At 43.5% G+C, this 25,205-nt stretch overlaps 1 protein-coding gene across 1 annotated transcript; it reads left to right on the forward strand.

Moving 5' to 3' along the window:
* Nucleotides 1–517: 517 nt before the first annotated feature.
* LOC139599758 (ADP-ribosyl cyclase/cyclic ADP-ribose hydrolase 1-like) lies at nt 518–24,981 on the forward strand. Its single transcript, XM_071447339.1, has 8 exons — nt 518–1,270; nt 14,880–15,009; nt 15,605–15,740; nt 16,440–16,522; nt 18,198–18,274; nt 18,913–19,005; nt 21,145–21,231; nt 23,032–24,981. Exons 1-8 carry the CDS (start codon nt 1,032–1,034, stop codon nt 23,111–23,113), a joined length of 927 nt encoding a protein of 308 aa, XP_071303440.1. The 5' UTR covers nt 518–1,031; the 3' UTR covers nt 23,114–24,981.
* Nucleotides 24,982–25,205: the final 224 nt, after the last annotated feature.

Genomic DNA, 25,205 nt, shown 5'->3' on the forward strand with positions numbered 1-25,205 from the left:
CTCAAACATCCATAATTTACACACTTGTCTTAGAAATCCATGTGACAACTAATCCAAGCCTATGGGCAAGGGAGAGAAATAAAATAACCTATTGTGTGCTGATAAACTATGTTTGTATGACCACTGCAAAGTCTATTCTGCAAAGTTGACTTAGGTAAAGTCAGATTCAACACCTGTCCCGCCCAAAACAATTAATTTCGAGCAAACAGACATGTGGTGGTTTGAATTCATCTTTTACTCGCACATTAGATGGAGCATGTCACTGCAATTATTTGAACGAGGACCCCAAGAACTTTACAAGTTATTTCCTGGGGTTCACTTGAGTGCATTACCGCCGATAACTTCCCGAAGTTTGACTCGGGGAGGTCACGGCAAAGTGCGGCACAGAGCACAGACAGCACCCAGGCTCTCGCCTTCCCGCCCCAGCCCCGAAAAGCCCTCGCTGGGCTCAGAACCTGCGGAGCGGACGGGACCGGCGGGGCGGGGGCAGCGGCCCCGCGGACCGGACCTGCCCCTCCGGAGCCCCGGAGGCCGCGGGAGCCGCTGGCCCCTCGGTCAGCCCGGGGCTCCAGGGACAGCCCGGGGGTCCAGGGACAGCCCGGGGGTCCCGGCACATCCCGGGGGTCCCGGCACAGCCCGGGGGTCTCGGCACTGCCCGGGGGTCCCGGCACTGCCCGGGGATCCCCGGAGGGCGCAGCGCTGCCCGTTCAGCCCCGCGCTCTGCCGGCGGCCGCTGACACGGGGCGGGCGGGGGTCAGCCCGGCCTCCCGGGCATCCGCCGGGGCGGGGGCGGCGCGGCTTGGCCGCAGGAGCCGCTGTCCCGCTGTCCGCGCCGTTCCCCCTGTCCCTGCTGTCCCTGCTGTCCCCGCCGTCCCCGCTGTTCCCCCTGTCCCTGCTGTCCCCGCTGTCCCCGCCGTCCCCGCTGTTCCCCCTCTCCCTGCTGTCCCTCTGTCCCCGCCGTTCCCCCTGTCCCTGCTGTCCCTCTGTCCCGCTGTCCCTCTGTCCCGCAGCTGCCGCCGCCGCTCAGCGCGATGCCGCTGCCGCAGGGCTCTGCCCGGGCCCGGCAGCGCACCGTGCTCCTGGTGGGCATCGCCGTGCTGCTGGCCGCCCTGGTCCTCGCCGTCGTGCTGGCCTCTCTGCTGACCCACGGAAGGCACGAGGTCAGCCCCAAAATGCTGAAGTGGAAGGACAGGGGGACCACGAAGAACTTGCAAGAAGTTATTCTGGGAAGATGCTACAACTACATCACGGCGCAGCACCCAGAGCTGGGGTGAGTAGAGGTCTGGGTCAGGTGTCAGGTGAGCAGAACTGTGCCAGCTCCACCTGGCTGGGTTTGCAGAGGCAGGGAGAAATCAGAACTCTCTTTTGTAGAAAAATGTACAACAAACTCAGTGCCCCAGTGTTGGCTTTTTAAGGAAACTACCTGCGGGGGCAATAAAAGTAACACTAATCAAAACGTAATTAGAAATGGATTTTACAACTTCCCTAGTGCCAGCTGAAATAAAAGCTGAATTCTAGCAGGTTTGAGTACACGGAGGTGAAGCACTTTGCTTTAAAGCTGATCTGCCAAAGTCTGTAATGTGACACTGCAGTCCTGTAACCGAGACTACACAGGAGGGAGGGAAAGGACAAGGTTCAACACAGACTTATAAAGCAGACAAAGATGTTAGAAAAACATGCAGAAGTACCTTGGGGTTATCCAAAACTGTTTTTAGCATGTGGATATCACTTCTTGAAGAGCTCAGAGACCTTGCATGGAGAAATAGAGGTGGATCACAATACCAGCTCATCAGCCCCTGGAAACACCTTCCCCCAGAGGTGGCCTTGCTCAGCTCATCACAGCAGGTAGCGCAACACCCCTGGCATCCCATCCCTCCTCTCCTGCAGAAGAAATTCCATGGGCCCAGGTCTGCACCAGTGTGTTAGAGCTGAGAACTGATTTGCTGATCCCCTTGGCTGCAGAGAAAGGCAAAGTATGAAATAAGGAGTGCCCCGGGCCCCCCAGCAGGTACTGGGGACACCCAGGATGGGCTCCAGAGCAGCCAGGGTCTCTCAGCAGGGACCCATCCATCCCTTCTGTGGCAGCAGCTGTCCTGCTTTGTCTCTGCAGGGAGCCTCTGGCAGAATTTTCCATCACCCTGGGCTGAGTGCTATGGGACTGCCCCACACCTTGGCCAGGTGACAGAACCATCCTGGTCTTTGTCCTAAAAAAGGCAACCTGTTGTTTTCATGACATTGAGCTGATGAGAACAAAGCTGTGTACAGTTTGCTTGCATTTGGGTTTCTTTTGGCTTTGGATATCCTGCACTGTATGAAAACACTGATCTGCAGTATTTGAAGGGTCATGTGAAAATCCATGGCCTGAGTACACAGAGACTTTTTCACTCTTTAGTTAAATATTTCAGTGGCTTTAGTGAGAACAAGGAGGATTCTTTTGTAAATAAAATTAAAAAGCTCCCGAAACTTGCAAAATCATATAGATGTTTCTAAAAGCATAAATTAATTTATTAAAGAATTATACACTCAATATTTAAATCTGAAATCTGTTTTCAGGCCTAACAGCCTTTGTGACATGGGCTTGTTTCATTGAAATTGGGGTGTTGAAGATGTGAAAACCACTTTTGTGTGAATGTGCTTTCAGCGACGGCCACGTGTGTTTTCACTGATAACACAGTCTGAATCTGGGCCACAAATATCTCTAGGAATGATTTGTTTAGGCAATTAATTTAAGGACAGTTTTTAAAAATCACAAATCCATGATCACAAGTTTCTTAAACGTTTGTTAGTACAAAGCACAATATTTTGGCCTATTCATAATCCAACAGTGCTTAACACTTTGTGCATTAAGTGAGCTGTGAGCTCACTTTCTTTCAGATTAAATTACTTCTGTATAGTAGGACCCTTTTTTTTAAATTTTATTTAAGTGACAGATTTTTCTGAAGCATATATCACAGAAGAAGGAAAAACATGCTTGTTTATGTACATCTGAAATGTTCAGAGGTTTCCTGAATGAAGAATTAAATGCAGATGCTTTTCTGGAAATCAAAGCCAAGATTGCTCATTTCTGATTGTGCTTAGCTCTGTGCAGCTTGTGTAATCAACCCCTTCTGTCATTGGCACTTTCTGATAATGACCTGGGTGCCTTTAGACACATCAGAGAGTGGGATCTTTCATCATCATCCCTCTCTCTTTCATTATTAATGTAGGCCTTGGATCCTCTGTTGTATGGGATCTGTGGTGCACTTAATCAAAGAGAAGAGTAGGAACAGGGAACTGCAGAAACATGGGCAGTCTTGTGAGCTGGGCAAGCTGTGCCCTGTACTCTGCCAGAACTTGCTGCCATTGCTTCCCACCATGAGAACTTTATCTTGGTAGGAAATCTTTTCATTTTCTCATAAATTTGTCCATATTTTGTTCTTTCCCTTTTAATCTTACACTGATTTATATATTTTTTTTAAAGATCTGCCTTTAGTAAACTCGTGGACACTTCCATGTATTTTTACCTTTTTTTAATATCAGAGTCACTAAGTTCCACCATTGATGATATTTTCTGAACATAAAATCTATTCCCTGTGGTAGTTAGTGACATTTACTACATTTTGGAGTGCCATATTTCAATTTGGAATAGGTGGCAGGTTTTGAAGAAAAGGGGGGTGGTTGACATGCCAATGGATATTTTACTGTTTCTGGCTATCACCGATGGCTTTAACAGAGTTCTACAGCCTCCATTTAGCTCTGCTTTTGCATCTGTGTGCTGTAAATCATTTCAGAAGGCCTCTGACATGCTAGTGTGCACCTCCACTATCACAACTCTAATTCTAGAGGATGCCTCTTTGCATTCTCCCTCATCTTACCTGGAGCCCTTTCGCCATGCCCAGCCAGCTCACTCTGGTCATGCTCTTCTCCTTTCCAAGACAATCTTTGGGCTGAACCCAAGCCCACAGAGGCCACTGGAAGGCTCTTGCTGTCTGCAGCTGAGCTTTGTGAACACCTCATGCAATCAGATTTTATCCTGTTGATTTGTTTATTCTTCAAATTCATCAAAACTCTGCATTGAACTTGCTCACAAAAGGACATTTCTCTGGTGCTGTGTTACAGCATCTGCTGGAAATAATTGTGTTCAACTGCTTGCATGCCATACAATCCTCAGATTTATTTCTGCTGCTGGCTGACTCTCAATATTTGTACACATGCAATTTCCTCAGTCTTCCTGCATAAACTTTGTCATGACAAAGTTCATGAGGAAGAGGAAGAGAATACCAAACATTTCAATAAAGCACTTTCAGTATTATTCCTATTTTTTAGGAAGAAATGTGGATGGTATAGCAGCAGGCTTTAGGGGGTTTGTTCCCTGCACACAGAGTTACACAGCTACACACTGACAGTAAAGAATCATATTTCTCTTTTCACTTCCCTGGAAAACACTGGCTCCAAAGCAATAATTTGTCACAGCTTGGTAGTCTTACCTTTTTTTTCTACATTAACAGAAGCTAGAAGTTCTGATTTCACTAGCCTTGTAAAAATCCCCTGTGGCCATCAGCCTGTATGGTAGTTTGGGCTGAATAAAGCCAAAAGCATCTTGGTCTGAAGAAACAATTTGACCTCCAATGACTCCTCCTCTCCTTCGCAGTACCAGGGACTCCCTCTTGTGGCTGTCACACCGCTCGCAAGTCGCCTCCAGTGCCACCCCCGCCAGGTTCCCAGAGTTTATCCCTGGCACAGGCAGGGGCTCAGCGCTGCAGGCTCACCCGCACAGCTCAGGGAGTTCAGCAGATCCCTGCTGGGACCACTCGTGCTGGCACCATAACTCACCCAGCACTCGAAGGTGCTGCTTCTCATGGTTTGTTTGGCACCTCTGGACTTGTTGGGGCAGAGAAAGGGGCAGCAGCTGTAGCCTGAGTTAATTAACTGGCTTAGGTTTCCTCTTCAGCACATTTGCATTGGCAGGCTGAGGGCAGGAACCAGCAGCACTTTGTGACCTGGGGAAGGAGTGGAGAAGCCATGTTATCTAAAAGGTCATAGTCACTAATGCCCAAAGCATAAAATATGCTTTTTTTGGATCTAGAAATATCTGATTTTACATTGGCAGCTCAAGAGAATTTTCATTCTCAGCTAATGACTGCTCCCCCCTGACAGCTGCAGTCACTTCTTGGTCTTTAATTCACAGAACCACAGAATGGGTCAGGTTGGAAGGGAATACAGAGGGTGAGCTGCTCCAGCCTCCATGCCCAAGCTGGAACATCCTAGAGCACATTACCCAGGGCTGTGTCCAGAGAAGCTGGCAAGGAGCTACTATTTAAAAATGTAAAAATTGTTTGAAGTCAAACCAGCTTATTTTTTGTCTAACTTCTGACAGGAAGAGGGCACCAAGGACACAGACAGAGAGCAGTTTCAATAACACATGTAACTGCCAGGCCAAACAATGCCACTGTGCCTGACTAAGCAATACAAAAACCTGATGATGAAGCTGAAAGTGTAAAACTTCAGTACAGTTTTCATGCAATCTTGTATGGACACAGAATATATTTCCTCCTTAGATATAATTAGATCAACCAATATTGTTTTTATTGTTAGTGGCAAGTTCTGTTGTAACAAATTTTAACAGTCTGTAATTCCATTAAATTTAGTAAGAGTTGGTGCATGTCCAGGAGAGCTCTGTCTCCTGACTGCACAATCATGAATGCATTTTGCCTTCCCATTCCTTTGCAGCCTGTGGAGATGGAGATATATTTTGTGAGAAAGAACATATATGGACCATGATTTTATGTGAGATACTATTGCATTCACAGCATAATTCCCTCCTGAAAGAAATCTGGGGTTTGTTGTATGCTTACTTTTGCATTTTGCCTTCATGCTTTACTAGGCATTTTTAACCTAATTTCTTTGTGTTTGTTCACTGATTGTTAATGCTTTCACATCAAGCATGGTACTAAATAACCATGATTTGATTCAGTGTCACAAAAATCCTAGGTTTATTTTTATAGCCATGATATTATACTGAAACTTAACTAAGGTTTGTTTTCTCATTGAGAAAATGTGCCTTGCATGAGAGAAACCATTACTGAACCAGTCTTCAGAAAAGTACAAATTACTACCCAGTTGTAATGCATTAGACCCTCTTAGAGTGCTCAGCAGATTTCTAGAGCTCCCTAGTTTGATATCCATCAAACTGCAAAGGGCTCAGTGTTTCTTTGTTTGTAAGAATACACTTCCTAAAAAAATCTGTTGTCATTGCTGTGCCATCTTTTTTGGTCCCAGAGCAAACAAAAGGCTTTGTCTGCACTGCCTGTGGAACAGGACCCAGGGCCTGGTGACAAGCTGATGTGACCCCTCATTGTGCCCTGGTGCCCAGGGCCAGCAGTGCCTGGGTGCATGAGAAGGAGCATTGGCAGAGGGGGACAGAGGGGACCTTTCCCTCTGCTCAGCCCTGGGGAGGTGTGGCTGCAGTGCTGGGGCCAGTTCTGGCCTTGTCAGTGCAAGGGAGTCAGGGACACACCTGGAGCACATCTAGTGAGGGGCCATGAAGGTGATGGAAGTGTCTGAGATACAGAGAGGGGTTCAGAGCCTGAGACTGCCCAGCCTGGAGAAGGGAAGGTTCAAGGTGGTAAATACCAGCTGAGGGGAGGAAAGAAGAGAGAGTCAAGCTTTTCTCAGTAGTATTCAGTTGCAGGACAAGAGGCAACGGGCATTAAAGAGGCATTAAAGTACAGAAAATTCTATTTAAACATAGGGGAAAAAACAGGGTTTTTTACTATGAGGGTGATCAAAGAGTGGAACTTGACTGGAGACTTTGTGGAGGCTTCATCCTTGGAAACATTCAAAACAAGACAGATCCTGGTCCTGAGAAACCGTCTCTGAGACAGAGGTTGGGCTAGATGATCACCAAAAGTACCTTCCTTTCTCATGCTGCTTCATTTCTTAGGAATTGCTGTTAGACTTGTAAGAACTCCACTGGGAAACTGGGACAAACAGCAATGAAGAAATGTTTTGGCTCATCTCTAATGAAAATTGTTTTGATATTTTGTTCCTACATCTGGTTTGTCTCTCAGCATTAAGATGGGCACTGTATCATCATAATAGCACACTGCTTATTAAAATACCCAAGTCCTAACATTTGTGTATGCTGTTAAAGTTCCCCTCCCTATTTCATATGCTTGTGTACTGATTTTAATACCTTCTCTGTGTTTTTATTATTCTCTTTATTATATGAAACCTGCATTGCTCTGCTTTTTATTTATTCTATCCTTCAATGTTTATAACAATATTTTCTTTTACAACTATTTTTCCCTAAGTTGTATACAAGTGGCTTTGACTGTTCTTGTACTTTCTTGGGAGCAAAGATTTCATTATAAATATTAACAACTGTTTGAGTCCTACTTCAAAGTACACATCTATTAAAATATGTTGTACTGAGCTTCAATGGGGAACTGGAATGAAATGTTTAGTGGGCACAAATGGACAGTGATTAGTACCTGAGGATATAGAGATGGGGCTACTGGCTCTGGAGTTTGTCCCTCTAAAGAGTCCTCCTGCTGTTTAAAGCTAGTTCCCTACTATGGGCTGTAAGGTAGGACTCTGGGTTTTGTTGTCATCTCTTTCTAAAGGAAGCTCATTAGAAAGAATTAACTTCCTTTTAGCAAGAGACAAGTTCATAGGGCAGTGGGATGCTCTCATTTATTTGTTCTTGAGATCATTAATCACCAGCATATTTATTTCTGTTCTTCTGGAGTATAAATGCCACTGCTGGGCTGTGAAAAGCCATCCAGTTCTGTGCAAAGCTCAGGCTCAGTTCTGTGCTGAAAATCTTCCCTCCCAGGCTGTAACTCCACAGACAACCCAAGGTCCGAGCATCCAGCAAGGGTAACAGGGAGATGTCAAAAGATACTTTGTCTTTTGTCCATGGCCAACATCAGTGTACTGCTAAGGTACAGAAATCTGAGATCTGAATTTATCTCTCACTTGACAGCCAAATGTCAACTCACCTATCAGTTTTCTATACTGAGTTTTTATCATATAAAATTGTTATGAAATGACTTTATATTTCTCATCTACACAAACTTTTTTACATAATTTGACAGTGTATAGATATTTAATGGTTCTTGCTGCAAGATTCCATAGGATTCCAAATAATTTTTCATATTTAGGTTAGTTTACACATATTGAATCACTATATTAAAATATCCTTGCTGTCAAAATGTCCTTTGGTTTTAATTCCAGATACTAGAGAGAATATTATTCTGTCTGTGGTGATCTTCTACATGTTAATCAGAAGTATTTGCTGATGAAAAACTTTTCAACTTCGTTTTCCACTGTAACTCTTTGCAGCTATTTAGTCATGCACAGTCAGCTGCCTGCTCTTTACATTTTCTCTTGTTTATTGATTTTATAGAGCTGACTCTACAGGGCAATGTCTGGTGGCTGCCTAAGTTATAGCACTGCCCTCGGATTGAAATTATTAAATGTTTTTATGAGCTGATTGCTGTAAAGGGGAATACTGTTCCATCCCACTATTCCCTGCTTCTGGTCCTCTATAACATCTGTGGAGATGTCAGTGAGAAAAACCCCACACTCAGAGGTGATATAATTCAGCTGTCATTGCTAAGGTATGGTTAAAACTCAAGAGCAGTTTAACACCTCAGGGTACCATGAAGAAATGATCTCTGCTTATCCATAGGGATAGAAGGAATAGATCCTTTTTCCCTCTAGGGTCAAATGAAAGTCTGTCTCAAGTGTCCAAGGGAAAAATCATGCTAAAGATGTATTCTGTCTTCCCAGGGATGACCACAAAATAAGGAATTGTGAAGAAACTCACTCACAGATGTACTAAAGCTGTTCCCTTGTCTGTGTCCTGCTGATAGAGCCCACCCTTGAAGCAGGAACTTCTCCCAAATTATTGCATTTATGCCACATTCCAGCAGCTTTAGTTCTCTTAAAAACAAATAAACAAGCAAAACAAAACACAACAATGTAGTGCAGGTTCATGTTGTGGGTGGGAAAAAGTGAAGGTGCATTAAACCATTGAGTATTTCCCTGTACATACCTTAATTTAGGTCACTGTTACAGAAGTGTTCTTAGAAGTCTAATATTAACATTGAAACTCTCCTGCCAATACCCTTTCTGATCAAGGGGTAAGCTGTCAGCTAAAATTTATTCCCTCTGTGTCTGTTGATGACATGGCCCTCACTTGGAAGCTTAAACTATAGAGCTACTATGACCTTCTGTCAAAATGTAGTCCAGGTGAGACTTCTGCCCTCCTGGGGGCTCTGTTCCACTTACAGAGCATCCCTTCAAACATCACCTGCTCTAGCAGCTTATTTTTCACCCAGGGAGGCTGAAATCCAGGCAGCAAAACAATCTGCCTGTGTGGATGAGCCCTTCACTTGTTACAGCTGTCACCTCTTGGCTCAGCCCTTCCCAGAAGGGTGACGAGGCTCAGTGTTGTCCTGCAGCAGCAACTTCCCACTCACATAAAATACTCCAGGAGCCATAAACCAAAGCCACAAATACTCCTGCCCTTAAAACCTTGTTATTGCTGCCAGAGGTGAAGGACTGGTGTGCTGAGGAGCTGTCACTTGCTCCAGGTCATTCACTGTCCAGGAACACACAAAGCCGTGGGCTGCACTCAGCAGCAATCTCATTTAGGACTCCTTTTCCCAGACCTCCAGGCTCCCCATCTTTGCTGTGCTGAATTTAATGGCTCTGCCTACAAGCAGCCTTTCCAGAAGTGATCCTCCTGTGAGGCAGGCTCTGGATCTCCCACTCTATGCCCAGTCACTTCCTCCAATGCTTTGTGTACTGACTTTTGAACTACGTAATTAGCAGAAAGCAAAACTTACCAAATCAGGCTGCCAAAAAAATCAAACATGTCATTTTCATGTTGACAAAAAAATCTGTTACCATGAGTGTTATGGTGGCAGACACTTTGCAATAATTAAACTAAATGGAAAATGAGAGGCTCGTGCTTATCAAAGACACTGAGCTTGGCAGATCTTATTTTCTTCTTTCATCTTTTTCCTTGCTAATTTTCTCCCTTTCCATTATCCTAACGCTGAAACCAGCAGGCATTAATTAGTGTCCTCAAATCCTCAGCAACAACAGTGGCTGACCTCTCTTAATTCGTATCTGTCTCACTTTTAGGATAAAGATACCTGATGGGAGGTTGGGGTGCTGCAATAACAAGAAGGGAGCCAATCCATTGCGTGCTCATCCCCATTTCCAGCTCCGTGCCCTGCAGATGGGTCGTGCTGGAAGAGCCCCACATCTTTGGGCTTGCTGCTCCCACCTGATGGAGGAGGAGCTCCTTCTCCCACCTGATGGCACTGCTCTCCTTGCTTTTAGCTCCCAGCCCAGCTTCACTCCAGGGAACCACAGCTGCCTGGGCTGTGCTTGGCAGCAGCTCCAAAAAAAAACTGCTCCAAAGCAGCAGGGAGACACGGCAAGGCTGGAATTAGGGAGGGGAAAGCTGAAGAAATAAAACCCCAGAAATATTTAGGGCAGAAAAGGTAGCAAAAGGATTCTGAGTTACAGAGGGCTTCCTCTCAACACAGGCATAACCATATAATTGTATACCAATTGTATAATTGGTCCTTGTATAATTTCTGACATAAAGGCATAGCTACACATAAGCTCACACGAAAAAAGAGATTGACTAGAGATGTATAAATTTTACTGCTGTCTACAGCCATCACATTTTATCAAATTCCAGCAGATAAATTGACACAGGCAAAGATGGGTCTGGTAGATGCAGAAATGTTGCTACACCATTTAGCTCATTTGATACACATTTTCCTTCTGAGATATCTGTGTTTTGACAGATTAAAACCATGCCTTAGATCCTCAGAAGAGTGAAAACTGGCTTTATGTCTTTAAGGAGCTATGTTACAACCACAAATATCTTGCTGACTCTTTAAAGAGTCAGATTTCTGAGTGCTCAGGTTCATCACAGCTTTGGCTGGTGATGGTAGCAAATGAGAATTACACCAATTGCAGAGATTTGATCACTCCATGGTTGGGTTCATGGGCTCAGGGGACTGTTCCCAGCTGTAACTTCAGAGCTTCACCACAGGGCCTCAATTAAAAACTCAGGGTGGCCTGAAGACATTGCAATGTTTTAGAAATAAAATTCTGGACCTTGGAAAATCTGATATTGATTGCAGGGGAGAACAGGTGTCACCAGAAAAGTCTCTACCTGGCAGGGTGATTTAAAAACGTGGACAATCAAGTGGATTGAGTTCTCCAGAACAAAACCTGGAAGTAATTATTTGTTTTTAAATCTGAAATGGGTCCCATACTTTAAGCATCACTCTCAAATTCTTGAGTAGAAAACGAGACAGCAGAGCCCAAGGGAACACTGCCCTTCTTCAGATGTTTTCAGCATTCAGTGTCAGTCCAGTGCTGAACTGAAAGCAAGACTTTGTTCATGGTGTAACTGAAATCAGAGGGGATGAAACCTATCCTTGATATTATACCAATTAAATCAGTTTCAACTGGGGATGAATTTGCTCTGTCATGTCCAGTTAAAGAAAAAAAAATTGTAAAGCAAAAAAAAAAAATCTATAGCAACAGTTATTTACCAGATAATTCAGTGCTATCCCATTCCTTTCAGTGTAAGGATATTCTTTCAAGGTTAGCCAGACCAGTGTGTGGATATGCAAGAAATAATGATGCAGAAGCTGTCCATTTTTCTAATATGCACATTAAAATTTGGCTGCTGGGATAGATACTAATGGAAATATTCTTGGCCCCAGCTTTCACTTGATAGATTAATGTGATATTCATATACAAGGCAAATGGATAGAAATGCTCCAATTTATTGGAAAACACAACTTCTACCCCAATGTAAGGACAAATGGAGGATATGCTTTGCAGTGTGTATAACATCTGAATTTAATAAGGAAAAGTTTATTTGTATCCCAACCCCTATTGTATCCTATAATGAGTTCAGGGTAGAATCTCTGGCTCAAAAAGATCTTAAGACAAGTTCTTCAGTCCTTGTTTTCCAGAGAAACGTTGCAGTTTTCAAGTTCACAGAAGATTTCCTGTGTTCTTTCTGTTAGCTATTATTTCCTGTTTACCAGTATTGCCCAAACTCTATTCATAAAAATAAAACTCAAAAAAATTAAACACAAATTTAGAGTATATTTATGTTACATATCACTGAATTTGGATTCAATATTTCAGAGTCTATAGTAAAATAAAATGCTTTAGCTATTTCAGCATAAACAAAGCTAGCCTCAAAGGAAGAAGTCCATTATGCCTGAAGAGATAATATGGTGTTTGCAGATAGGATGTAGAATTAGTTTGTATGCAACTCAAAATACACAAACAAATGCCAGAGAAAGAGAGAGGCCAAGGCCCACAGTAGTGTGGGACATAAGAGTATATTCCCCATGGACTCCAGAATTATCTGAATTAGGTAAATGAAATTAACTGGTAGAGTGAGGATCTCTTTTGTGGCCTTTCTTTCTTCTGTAAATCCAGAAGGAACACTAAATCAACACATTCTATGGCTTTGTTTGTTTCTCAGGCAATTGTTTTTTGGGTTCTTTAGGCAAGGCACATGTTCTTGTTTCAACCTGAAGCTGTTCTTGCTGGAATTTTCAGCCTGCCACATGCCAGCAAATTCTCATATTGTTTCAGAAGGCCCAGAGCTACAGAAAGTCTCTGCCCTCTCCTCTGCTCAGTGTGAGTTAAATGCTGCACACCAGACAAGTATTTTCTTTCTGTGCTGGAAAAAGGTCAGTTGAAAATTTATTAACAGAATCTACCTCAACAGTGAGACTGGAAAGAACAGCACATCTTCCTGGAGCTGGGACTTACAGGTCCTTAAGCCTTCCCACTGCTCATCATATGTAAACCAAAACTACAGTTCTATGTGTCTGGTAATCTCTTTAGGGTGTGAGACAAAATTTGTGCTTCATATCCAAGAAATAGCTTTCCAGCGGCAAACCAATGATTTATTATTCATTCATTAAAAAAAATGTTATAAGTGAGGACAGCAAAAAGAAAAGGTTGTTTAGCTTTTTATGTATTTTTTTACATTGATGATCTATATTTTTATTTCTTAATCAATGCTTGAAATTGCCTAGTTTCCATAAAAGCCCATCTTCATGACTTACATTCCTCCCTGTGATACACCTGGCAGCTCCACAGTGATCAGCAGCTGTGGAAGAGCCTCCCCCACTTGCAGGCTAACACCTACCAGCTTTTGTGACATTAAAGAGGCAATTTTGCTCAGTTCTCCCAGGACTGTACATAAAGACTCTTCTCTCATGTACTGGAAGTGTTAACACACATCATGCACTGCTAAGTTTGGTGCCTTGAAAGGATGGAACACTGATTCTTTGGGTTACTGACTCAGCAATCTCTCTTGGCATAATCACAAACCACCTGGGTGGCTTCTCTGTGCCTCTCATGGCCATAGCTTAAGTCTAGCAGCAGAAATGCTTTATATTGTGTCTGTCTCCCAGCTCTGTGCTTTAGAAACTAAAAAAAAAATAGTTTTTTTATAGTTTCTTGAAAAATATTTTGTCCTCTGAGACCAAGCATAAAAACTTTACCATATGAAAGGATAGATCACCAGGTACCCTGTTGTCTTATTTATCAAGAGTTCTATTACAATGATAGTGCAAGGATTCCATATCACCAGAGTTTCATACCGCCTCAGTGTTTCTCACAGGCAGCTCCTCTAAGCACTGACTGTTCCTGGTCCTTGCAGCAGCCATCTGACTCCAGATCCCACTAATCCACTCTTTTATACCACTGTTCTCATTGGCTACAGGTGTGGCCTGTTAAGATCAGGCCTGCTCCTAATCTTTAGTAATTGGTGCAGCTGCAACTCTTTAGGGGATAAGGTTACATTCTGTACCACCTTCATTTATACCCATACTGTATCCCCCTGCAGTACCCAGCTGTCACCTGGGGCTGTTAATGCTCTTACATAAAGCAGATTTCAGGAGTAGCTTAAAAAAAAAAAAAAAAAAAGAAAAAGGTCTGCCTGGAGTCATTTGACAAATTAGAAAGTGTGAGCCATATAAATGTTTATGAGATGTGTCTGTGCTTACAGCCAAGCTGTACAAATTTTCTTTATGATACCATTGACTGTGCAGAGCAAAGGGGACAGCTGCCTATTCTCTAATGTCACCCCTCCATCTGCAGGAGCCCTCTCTTTTGGATGATTCAGTGTGTCCATGTTGTAATCCTTAGTGGCAGCAAGAGGTATTTACAACTGCCTAACCTCTAAATAAAATACCAAAGTTTGGAGTATGGTCTCTGGGCTATTTATGCTTTGCAGACAGAGAAATGTCCTCCAGGAGAAAATTTAATACACCCAAGTCAACAGCTGGAGATTAGTGCATAAATAGAAATAATCTCAGGTCCCAAAATGCTAAATCTCCCCTTTTGTTTTAGATAAAATTACAGATTTTTTTTTTTCTCTAGGATCAAACTCTCCGCAGGGACAAGCCATCTTTTTGGCTTGCTGTAGCTGAGGGGACAGTATCCTTTGACCATACTTTTAAAATGTACAACCTATAGTCTGAGAAGCTATTTACTTCTCCTGAATAATCAAGAATATGTGAATAATGAAGACATTTGATCTTTTGGTTACATAAAATCAGCACTGATCATTTTAAGGGGTAAAGATTTTTTTAAGATATTGCAGTGAACTAATTTGAAATGCAGGAAGAGAGGTGATTTTGAACTGTTCTTTCCTCAGTATATACTTAATCTGCTGAAGTTACTCTGCTTTGGTAATGGATCATGGTGCCTGAGCATAGCTGGAATTCTTCTAGCATCTGATCCAGAGTGTTTGACCACAACAGAGAGAGAGGTACAAATACTCATAAATATTTCTTAACAATGTTTTAATCTTTTGGCAGAGATAAGGATTGCCTAAAAATATGGGAATCCTTAAAAGATGCCTTCATTTACAAGAACCCCTGCAACATCACACCAGAAGATTACCAGCCTTTGATGGAGCTGGCAAGTCACCCCATACCCTGCAACAAGGTAACACCAGTGCAGGGTGGGCTGTGGTGGGAAGCCAGGTCTGGGCAGGGGGATCTCACCCATAACAGCTGGGAGGGTCTGGAGGTTGAGGAGGATGGCATTTTACTTTTGCACTTATTGCAGCAGTCCTGCAGCTGCACCTTTGGGCCCCAGTAACCCATCCCTGGGTAAGGCTTGCCTCAAGCCAGGGTCATCCAGGGAAGTGGCAGGGGTGTCCCCATTCCCTGAGCACGTGGGTCTCTGTGAGGAGCATTCCACCGTGCTGTTGGAGGGACACTGCTTCCAGAAAGCTGTTCTTACATGTGCAGCTCAAAAGCAAACAACAAATTTGGGAAATATCCTATGAAAACTAGCCAAACCTTTATTTCAAAATCCCTTAAAAGCTGACCATGTCCCGTGCCACCAAAAAAACAAAACCCACCCAAAATATTCTGCAAACGACAGTGTTCAAATAAGAACTGACCCACTAAGGTGAACTTGCTGCATTTCAATAAAACTCCTTCATTATCATTAACTTTCTGGGTTTCTCCAGAAAAATTTTCTAACCAGCTGTAGTATAGCTATCACTCACCAGACATTGTACCTTATTTCACAGTCACTGTTTTGGAGCAAGACAGGTGACCTCGTTCATCGTTATACAAAATCCAATCAAAATTTCCTTACCTTGGAGGACACCTTGCTGGGTTATATGGCTGATAGAGTTTCATGGTGTGGAGACCCCTCTGCCCCAGGTAATCTACACCTAAACACAATCATTTTCACATCATTTTCTAGTGATTTACTTTAACTGTCCAATATTTTGGAATTCTGAAAATAGCACCTATTTCTCAGGTTAAATTAAAACCCACAACTTTGGACGTTATTTTAACACCAAGTTGTTGCTTGACCTAATGGTCACAATCCCCCTTTGCCCTGTGCTTTGTTTGCTTGCTTCTACCCTGTGGTTCCTCTGGGACAAACTGCAGGAATGTCATTCAAGAAGGACCTGGACACATCAAAGTGCTGGGGCAGTCTGCAGGTGCCTTGGGGGCACCACTGCCCTCCTGGCTCCTGGGTTGGTGCTTAAGGCTAGGAACCTTTAAACTGGGCTGGAATTACTGAAAATGTTGGGCAAAGTTTAATTTTTCAATGCAATCAGACAGTACTTGTCAAGAGCCAGCCTGTTTCTCACATTGGGGATTGTGTGTTTTCCCTTCTCTGTTTTCTGAGAATTCTTTGTGATACGGGATCTGCAACTGCCTCCCTGAAAATACTGTGAGCGAACAGGAAGACCTTTGAGCAGATGCAAATTCCTTTTCCTTTCAGAGCCCTCTCCCCATTTTGCCTTCTTGTTTTGGTACAGGGCAAATCTTTTTGCCCACAAAGCCACATAAGCCTTGCAAATATATTTACTCTAACCTTAGCTATTCTGTAAACGTATTTTTTCTCAGGAATCAACTATGAATCTTGTCCAAAACGAAATGAATGTGAGAGCAACCCTGGCTCTGTGTTCTGGAAAATGGCATCCAAGATGGTAAGATCTGGACTCAATCTCCCTGAATCCAAAAGTGAGGAAAGGCACTAAGTTCGTGACATTCCAAAAAATATGATTTTGCAGATTGACTTAAAAGATGGAATAGTAGAAGTTGACAAAAGCTTTAGCTCCAGGTGTTAAAAATCATGGTGTTGGAATCCAAGGTCCCATATTTTATTATTATAAATGTTGTTACAACATTTGATGCCCTTGTAGTTCAGGCATTCTTTTTGTGGACAGAGGCTGAGTGTCAGTGTCTAGAACAGCCCTTAGCAGAGACCTGGAGCTCTGCAAGTAATACAATTATAGCAATCACCTTAATTAAATCACAGAACATTAATTGCTACAGTAAAATCTATTTTAGCATGCCAGTGTGGAAAACAGCACCCAGATTGGCACAGACATTTTCCAAGAGGCTGAGAATCCCCTTGCACTTCCCAGCATAAGCCTGGAGAGCACATCCTCCCACATCAGTGCCTGGCAAGGTTCCTGTGGTGTCCCCACCCACAGACACATTCAACTCCCATCCCAGGAATGAGATCCTGCTAGCCCCAGTTAAGCAATTGGCCTGCCTTTGTTGAATCAGCACTTTACAGGAACAAACTGCCAGAGAAAAACCTGATGTCCTGTATTACTTTGATTTCACCTGTCTCTCAAGATTTCACCCTTGGTATGATTATTAGCAGATGACTACCCAGGTGGAAAACAAGCATTCCTGTATGCTCCAGTTCTCTTGTATATAAGAAAAAGTCTACTCATCATATTAAAAAAAAGATGTTTTGTGAGCAAACTAGGAGTGAAAATGATTGAGTTCCAGTGTCTGTGAGAGATAGAACCACATGCAGACCCAGGTTTGCTCAGCTGCAGGCTTCCTTGCCATGTGAATTCAAGATCTGCTAAAACTCATGCTTAATACATTTGAAAGTTACACAAAATGAAACTTCCTGAAACTTTGCAGCTCTCAAGATTTGTATTTGAGGCATTGTTTATGAGGACATGAAAGATTTGATAAGCACAGTCACCTGCATTAAGCTTCTTAAAAACTCTTTGCCTTAACAATGGCTTATAAATCTAGCATAGATATTTTTATAGACCTCAGTAGTCTTTAAATATTTGGACATGGGTTTTAAAGAATAAAAAACCAGTGATTACATGATACAGTATATTAAGAATCAAATTTAAAAAAAAAACCTCGGTGATAATTTTACTAAAATATCAAGAGAGAAAAATCCCAAGCCACAAAAGAACACAGAGCATGAGTCACAAGGAAACAAGTATGTGGTGGTCTGTGTGTCCTTAAACTAGGGACACCTCTGCTCTGGCTTGTCCTTACTTCCTGAGCTAAAGCACTCTGAGGATTACTGTGAGCTCCTACAGACAGCTGCAGCTGTAGGGGCTCTGGAAAGCCCCATAAAACTGAAACCAGACAAGCTGCTGTACCAGTCCCATGCAGCCTTAGACTGCCAGTTCATAGCTGACTAATGAGGATTTACACAGTTTTGCCATTGCCTTCAGAGACTTTTTTTTTTTTGCACCGAAATATTCTGCAAAAATATTGCCCAGATCCTCTGCTTGTGTTAGACAGTTCTGAGGACATCAGTGAATTCTATCAGCCCCAGTTCTGCCATGGCACTGCCTGTAGTGTCAGAGGCTAATGTCCCTTGGTGTGGTTCAGTTTGCAGAAGCAGCATGTGGTGTGGTTCAAGTGATGCTCAATGGATCAGTAGAAGCTGGAGCTTTCAGGAGCAGCAGGTACTCACTCAACACAAAACCATTCATGTTCCTGGGGGGCTGCATGTGCCTGTCTGCCTGGGAGTCCCAGAGCAGAAGGGATTTTGGTGAACACACCCCTGGATGTTGTAAAGCTGATTCTTTTCACTCCTCCTGTTCAGAGACTGTACCTGAAATCCTTCAGAGGGTGTGGGGGGGATATGCAGGGTGCTCTTACTGCTCAATTGATTATTGCAGTTTCTTTGATTTTACTTCACTAGGCTTGGCTACCTGGCTGGAAGTGCAGTCATGAATAATATCAAAATATGAAGAATATTCTTTCTGGGGGGACAGCATGGTTATTTTCCTGGCACCAAACCACACCAACAGCCAGGAAACTGAACAGGAGAAGAGGCACTAAAGATGCCAAAACTTCAGCTTGTTTCTGTCTGCAGGCAGTTTCAAAAGTTCTCCTGAAAGTGAAATAAGAATGGGGAGACAACATTTGACCATAAGGCAATTAAATAGTCTGTGACAATCCATTGGCAAGAGAATGTTCTCTCTGTCACAGACTGTAACAGCAGCACTAATAAGCACTGGTATTTAGGGAGCATACTCTCTACACCTTTCTGAGATAACTAAGAGAGCTTTGCTGTTTTATGTTCCATTCTCATTTTTAGCATCTTTGGAAGTATTGAGATCTTTAACCTGGATCCAGATAAAGTCACTGAAGTGCACATTTGGCTCATGCAAAACATTGGTGGACCTCAAAGGTAAGTCACAGTGACGAGCAGTGTGGGGAAGGCACAGGGCACAGCTCGGGTCTGGCAACAACACTGCCTTAAACTCATGAAATCTCCCTTACACTCACCTTCTAGGTGCTTACTTTGCAGGGAAAAAATAACATTTTTACTGTTGTTCCTCCTAGTATTTTTCGTAGGTACTGCTGAACAGTTACAGGTAAAACACAATGACATTTTCCTTGCTTTCATGACCTTTAAGTTCCTTTCAGCTCCACTGAGGTCCACAGACCTTTGCTATGGGTGCAGCACTGCAGTCAGAGACCAGGCTATGTCTGCAAGGATAAACATGTCCAGGTATCCATCCAGACATGGATTTGTTTGTCCACAGGAGTAGTATAATTGTGCTGAGCCATTTTTGAATGACAGATCAGGTTGTGGAGTCTCCATCTATGGAAACATACTCAAAACCTAACTGGGACCTGAGAAACCTTTTCCAGCTCATATTGGTTTGATCTCAAGCAGTCTCCTCTAACTTAAATAATTCTGTGATTTTTAATAACAAATCTGTAGTTTAAATGCTTACCATGGAATTACTGATACCAGAACAGCAGCCTCAAAGCACATCTGAGCTTTTCTGAGTGATGTTTTTCATCCAGTTCAGATTCATTTTCAGATCTGCCACATTTGAAACACTAAACATGAGGCTCTGTGCCTTTGACCCCTCCTTTCAGAGCCAGTTCTGTGGCCATAATGCCCTGCCACAGTTTTTCCCATTCTTAATGATGTCCAGGACAGAAACAGCAGCTTTGGTGCCATGGATCAGGAGGCTGTGATGGTGCAGAGCAGCTCAGGAAGGAGTGTGGACCTTGCTCAGCCTGCCTCACTCTCTGACACAGCTCCAGCTCGTGTTGCAGCCCTCCCTCAGCCCAGACACCCAGAAGTGTTCCCTTTCCACATGAGCTGACACCCCTGCCATGGTTCATGGTGTGCATCTGTCCTGGGGTCAGCACACCAGCCTTGGTCTTGTGGTCCTTTGCATAAAGGTTTGCTGGAGAAAAGGACACTGAGTAATCTTTACATCAGTTTCCCCTCACATGGCACTGGATCCTTTGTCCCATGATTTCCCAGATCAGACATTTTTGCTGTGCTCCCCATCAACAGCTCCAACAAGGCAGTGCCCTGCCAGCCCTCTTGCTGGGCACATCCTCCTCCTGTGACAAGTTCAGAGCAATTTCCTTTTTATTTTCTACTTGCTTCTAAGGAGAGAGTGGGGGGTAGCCCCAGTAGTGTGCATTCCTTGTGTCTTCTGATTTCTATTCCATGTTGAATCACTGATAACTTGTCAAGTCTAGTGAACAAAAAAGAGCTGGCAGTGCTCTCTGCTAATGTCATATGTTAGGAACTGGACTTGTCCCCAGGAGTAGAAGTGAGTCCTATACTCTGGATGAGGAGATGATTTTTACCTTGAGGTAACAAGGCTTTTGCTGGGTCTCTGTCTGTGCCTATGACATTTGTCAAACCTCTCACTACAGCTTTGGGGCCCTTGGGCTATTTAATTAAATTAAACAGAAAGATGTTAAAATCATGAGTGCTACATGCTTCTTGAAACCTTTATCTGGATGGGAAAGAAATACACAAGTTATGTAAAAATGGTTGAAAGATCCACTTTCCAAAACAGAGCAGCAGCAGCAGCTGTAAACTGAGTCAAACATACAGGAGGTGCTCATAGCCTGCTTCACCCCCTGCTTTCTTATCAGTTTCCTCCTATCTCACTTCCTACCTGGGACTTCACTGCTGGCTTTCATGGTTGGCCTTTTCTCATCACACAGAGGACTTGACCCTTCTTCCCTTGGACAGATTTCAGTAAGCCACCAGCAGCAATGGAGCAGTTCTGGAGCAGCCTGAACTGGGAATGGGACTGAGTGATGTCCCACAGATGTCCTGCTGCACAAAGCTCTCCTGCAAGATGCACAGCTGGACATCACATGGACATCACAGAGCTTCTGCCAGCAAGGCCAAAGCTCCACAACCCCAAGGGGCTTCCCAGCACATTAGCAACCAAGCTTCTAAAGCATCTTCCCTATAATAAAGCAGTGCCATAGTGTGGAATTCAGGTGAGCATTTTGTACACACAAGGAGCACCAAGTAACTGAAGTCTTCTCTCCACAGTGAATCCTGCTCAGGTCAGTCCATTCAGAAGTTAATAAGCATTTTAGAAGAACGAAACTTTAAGATCATCTGTGAAGACAATTACAGGTAATTATCCTCTCTTATTGGTGATGACTTTGCTAACATAAAGCTAATACTGCAGGTTTACATCCAGCTAGAGCAGACTTCCTCCTTACTGCCATGACATCCCTCCAGTGGGGCTGGGTCCTTCTCAGGGGCTCCAGCCAGGCTGGCTGGGGCTGGGGCTTGCTCTCCTCCCATTGAGCAGGTTCAGTTGTTTTCAGGAAGGGACCAATCCAGCAATCCAGCCACCAGATTTTCTTCTGACTGGGCTTTTACCTAAAATACTCTGAGCCAAACAGGCAGCTTTCCTCCCTGCTGCATACAGATAGCACAGGGTGCCAAGGGTGGTCCTCACTTCCTTCACCATGGTTTGAGCATGCTTTCTGTCCTGCTGCTTTGTCAGAGACTGAGGCATGAGACATGATAAGCATTACTAATTATTGTAATTTACCATTGTCAGGAGCAAAAAAGAGAAGTCTGTGAAACAGCAGCCAAAGTCCTGACTTGCCTGAAATCTCCAACTTCCTGATGAGGAAATACAAAAACCAGAGACCCTTTATCCCTATGTGTGGGTTCAGAGACCTTCACACTGAGCAAATTTTTTCTTTAGAGACATTAGAAAAGTGGCAAATATTCAATATTGCTCATATCTTATCTGTCAGGAAGAGCTTTTCAGTGTCAAGGACTCATACTTGGATAAGAACATTTCCAAAGTAAACAAAGATTTCTATGAACTTCTGGGTTTGTGACAATAGTTTAAGTAAGGAAAAACTGGTCTGCAAAGGAGACAAATGATAGGTCTTTAAGTCTGAAGGCAGAGCAATATATTCCTGTCTGGGTATTGCTGAACCTGATTAATGGGTGCTCTGCACTTTGTGAAAAAATTAGCTCTGGTGTGGAGCATAAATCTGCCAAAGTGTGTGCTTACTTTCTCTTTGGGTAAATGGAACCTTTAACCAATACTCCCAGGACCTGCAAGTAGGTACAGATTATTTCAGCCTAGGATGGGGAGGGGAAATATATCACAGCTTAGAGCCCTTGTGGCCCAGCACAGGGAGGAACCTGACTCTCATTGCTGTGTCTCACAACTCAGGGCTGAAGGTAAAGTGACAAGTAGGGCTTTTTGTCAAAGTTCAACTAACACCTATGTACACAACTGGGTTGAGCAACACAGACAATTAATTTTGCTATTTTATATGCAGAATAATAATAAAATAAGAGATGTACAGGTAAAGCCATAGTTCAGGATAGACTGTGTAAGTCTATGGCAAACAGAGCTGTGTGGGTCTGTATCAGCTGAGCATCTGCCTTTGCATGCCATGTGGCAACTGCTGCTGGTCATGGTCTCTTGCTTTTGTCCATCTCAACAGTATCTTCCAGAAGTTAGTTTAAAACTGGATTCAGTGGATGCATTAGGAAAAAAATCCCATCATATCTGACATTCACAGCAACAGCTTTCTGTTGTAGCAGTGGGGTTTGCCAGTAAGACAGATGGTGAACTTCCAGCATGGCAGGAATTCCACAGTCTGTGCAAGAGATCTTTCTTCTTTTTCTTAATTATTTTTTATATTTCAGCATAGCTGACATGCTGTGAGGTCAGATCCTACTTTGGTTTGTACTGATTTGCCCTTGTCCCTAAAAACACCAAAGTTACCTTTCTGCAGCAAGATCAAAAAAACAATCCCCTAAGAAAATCCATCTGCCTAATAAGCATGGATGTCACATGCACTTTGATTTTCACATTGCATCCAGTAACTGTGAAGTAATTCTGTTCTACTTGCAAATTGATTATTAAATATTTCTTTGTTTTGTGTCTTATTTCAGGCCCGTTCAGCTCCTTCAGTGTGTGCATAACCCAGACCACACAGACTGCAGGCTTTGCACCAACAGCTCAGCAATTCCCTGAAACAGAGCTCTCTGTGCTACTGAAGAATTCCCTGAGTTGTGTGCAAAGCTGGAGAAGATAGATGTGGCTGCATAGCTGAGAGTGATAACAGTAGCATGGTGTGTGCTGAGTCCATAACCAGAAATCCTTGCTGTGATACTAACAGCCAAATAGCAGGAGATGGTACCTGAGCTGGGATGCTGTGCACACACACACACACACAAACACTGTTTCAGATGGACTGGGGCTGTGGTCAGCAATTGAAGGCAGATGCTTTGCCCTGGTTTGCTCCCTCCTATACAGCTTGCCACTGGCACAGAGCAGGGATTCCCTGGGGCATGCACAGAGAAGAAAGAGACTTTCCAGGATAGGCAGAACTTGCCTAGATCAGTGCTCATCTTCCTTCCTGCTGAAAGGTTAAGCAGGAAATGACCAGGGCATGCTACATTGTCCCTGCATCCCAGTGCAAATTTCTCCAGAGGGGAATGTTGCGCATTGGCACATGGTGTAAATCATGGCTTTCCCAGGTACTGTGACACTTCTGACCAGGTAAAGCAAGCAATGGAATAGGCAGAGGAGTTCTTGCCTTTTAATGGGTATCACAGTAAGCAGCTGGTGGGAAGACAGCTGAGCTGAGCTGAGCTAAGAAAAAACCAGAACCTGCTCAGAGGGCTGCCTGCACCTGTAAAAACTGCTTAGTATGCAGCTGGGAGAGAAAACAGTGAGGCTGACTCAGATAGCTCCATTAAAATCCCACTGGATACACCATTGCTGGTCAGATTACATTTTGTTCTTAATATAGCAGTAAACAGCAGCCTTCCAACTTTCATAAAAGGTCCCTCAGGCCACAACTTGGCCATGCACTGGAATAGAAACAAACATCAAATGGTTGCCACAATAAGGAGTCTCTCTTGACCTCAGTTTCTGCAGTGAAAGGTGATGCCTTGGGTTGTAGAATTCACAAGCACTGATGTGCTGTGGTGCACTGAAAGAGCAGCTTTCACTGGTTTCCTTTGATTTCTATTTTCCCAGTCTCAAGTGCAGTGTTTACAGCACAGCAAGTGTCTGAGGCCAGCCTGTGGCCACGGCTGCAGTGCCTCTGTCAGTGCCATTGACACCCAGAGAGCAGAGCAGGCTTTGCTGCAGACACGTTCCCAGGTGCTGGGGTGGGAGCAGCAGCTGCCAAACCTTCAGGCACACTGGGGTTTCCATGGTCCCACAGGGACAAGGTTGTACTGCCACGAGTTTTAGTGAGTGCCCAGAGTGCAAAGCATCATTATGGAACTGCACAAGCTGGTGTAATTCTGAGCATCTCTAGATAAGCCTCATCTCTTCAATAGCAATAGAAGCCTGCACTGAGCTGGCTGGACCAACCCAAGACCTCACCCATTATGTTTACATTAAGTGAAATGTATTTTTATTTGCAAGATATTATGTAACTATTTAGATGAACCAACATAGACACAAACCAATACTTTCAAATGGGTTATGTCTGACTATCAGTTACAAGTTTGTCTTCATGCTCACTTTTGTACCTCTTCTGTTGCAATACAAAATATTGACTGTAAAATCAAGATCTATAATAAAATTGCTGATGAGAAATGTTCTTAATTCAGTTTCACATTGTACAGAACCTCAGAAAGATTCTCAGAAGACCAAAAGAGGCCACTTCCTAAAAACAACTCAGAAATCTGTTCAATGTATGAAACACTATATGCAACCACCCAGAAGAGCAGAGAAACAGAGCACATCCTCCCCAGCCCATGTTCTCCATCTGATACAGAGAAGTCATTGTCTTTGTAGGTGGCTGGAAGTGAAGCATCCTGAGTCCTTATCTTGAGCATAGATTGTTCTTGGCCATAACAGTGAATAAAGATGATTGTTCTTGTTAGTGGTTATGTAGTAAGATGCTAAGAAGCCAGCTGTGCTTTTGGAAGCTGAGGTGCACAATTAATATGGGCAGCTGTGCTGGAGTAAGTGATAGCTTTGAAATGCAGGTGGCTGGCAAGCCTGGGCTGCCTGGATCACATACATGGCAGAACATGAGCCAGCTCATTTCCAACCAACATTTTTATTATGCATGATCACACATCTGAAATGCTGTGCAGACATG

Source organism: Agelaius tricolor, unplaced genomic scaffold, assembly GCF_023055355.1.
Source record: "Agelaius tricolor isolate 1412-34295 unplaced genomic scaffold, bAgeTri1.0.p SCAF_24, whole genome shotgun sequence".
Lineage (NCBI taxonomy): Eukaryota > Metazoa > Chordata > Aves > Passeriformes > Icteridae > Agelaius > Agelaius tricolor.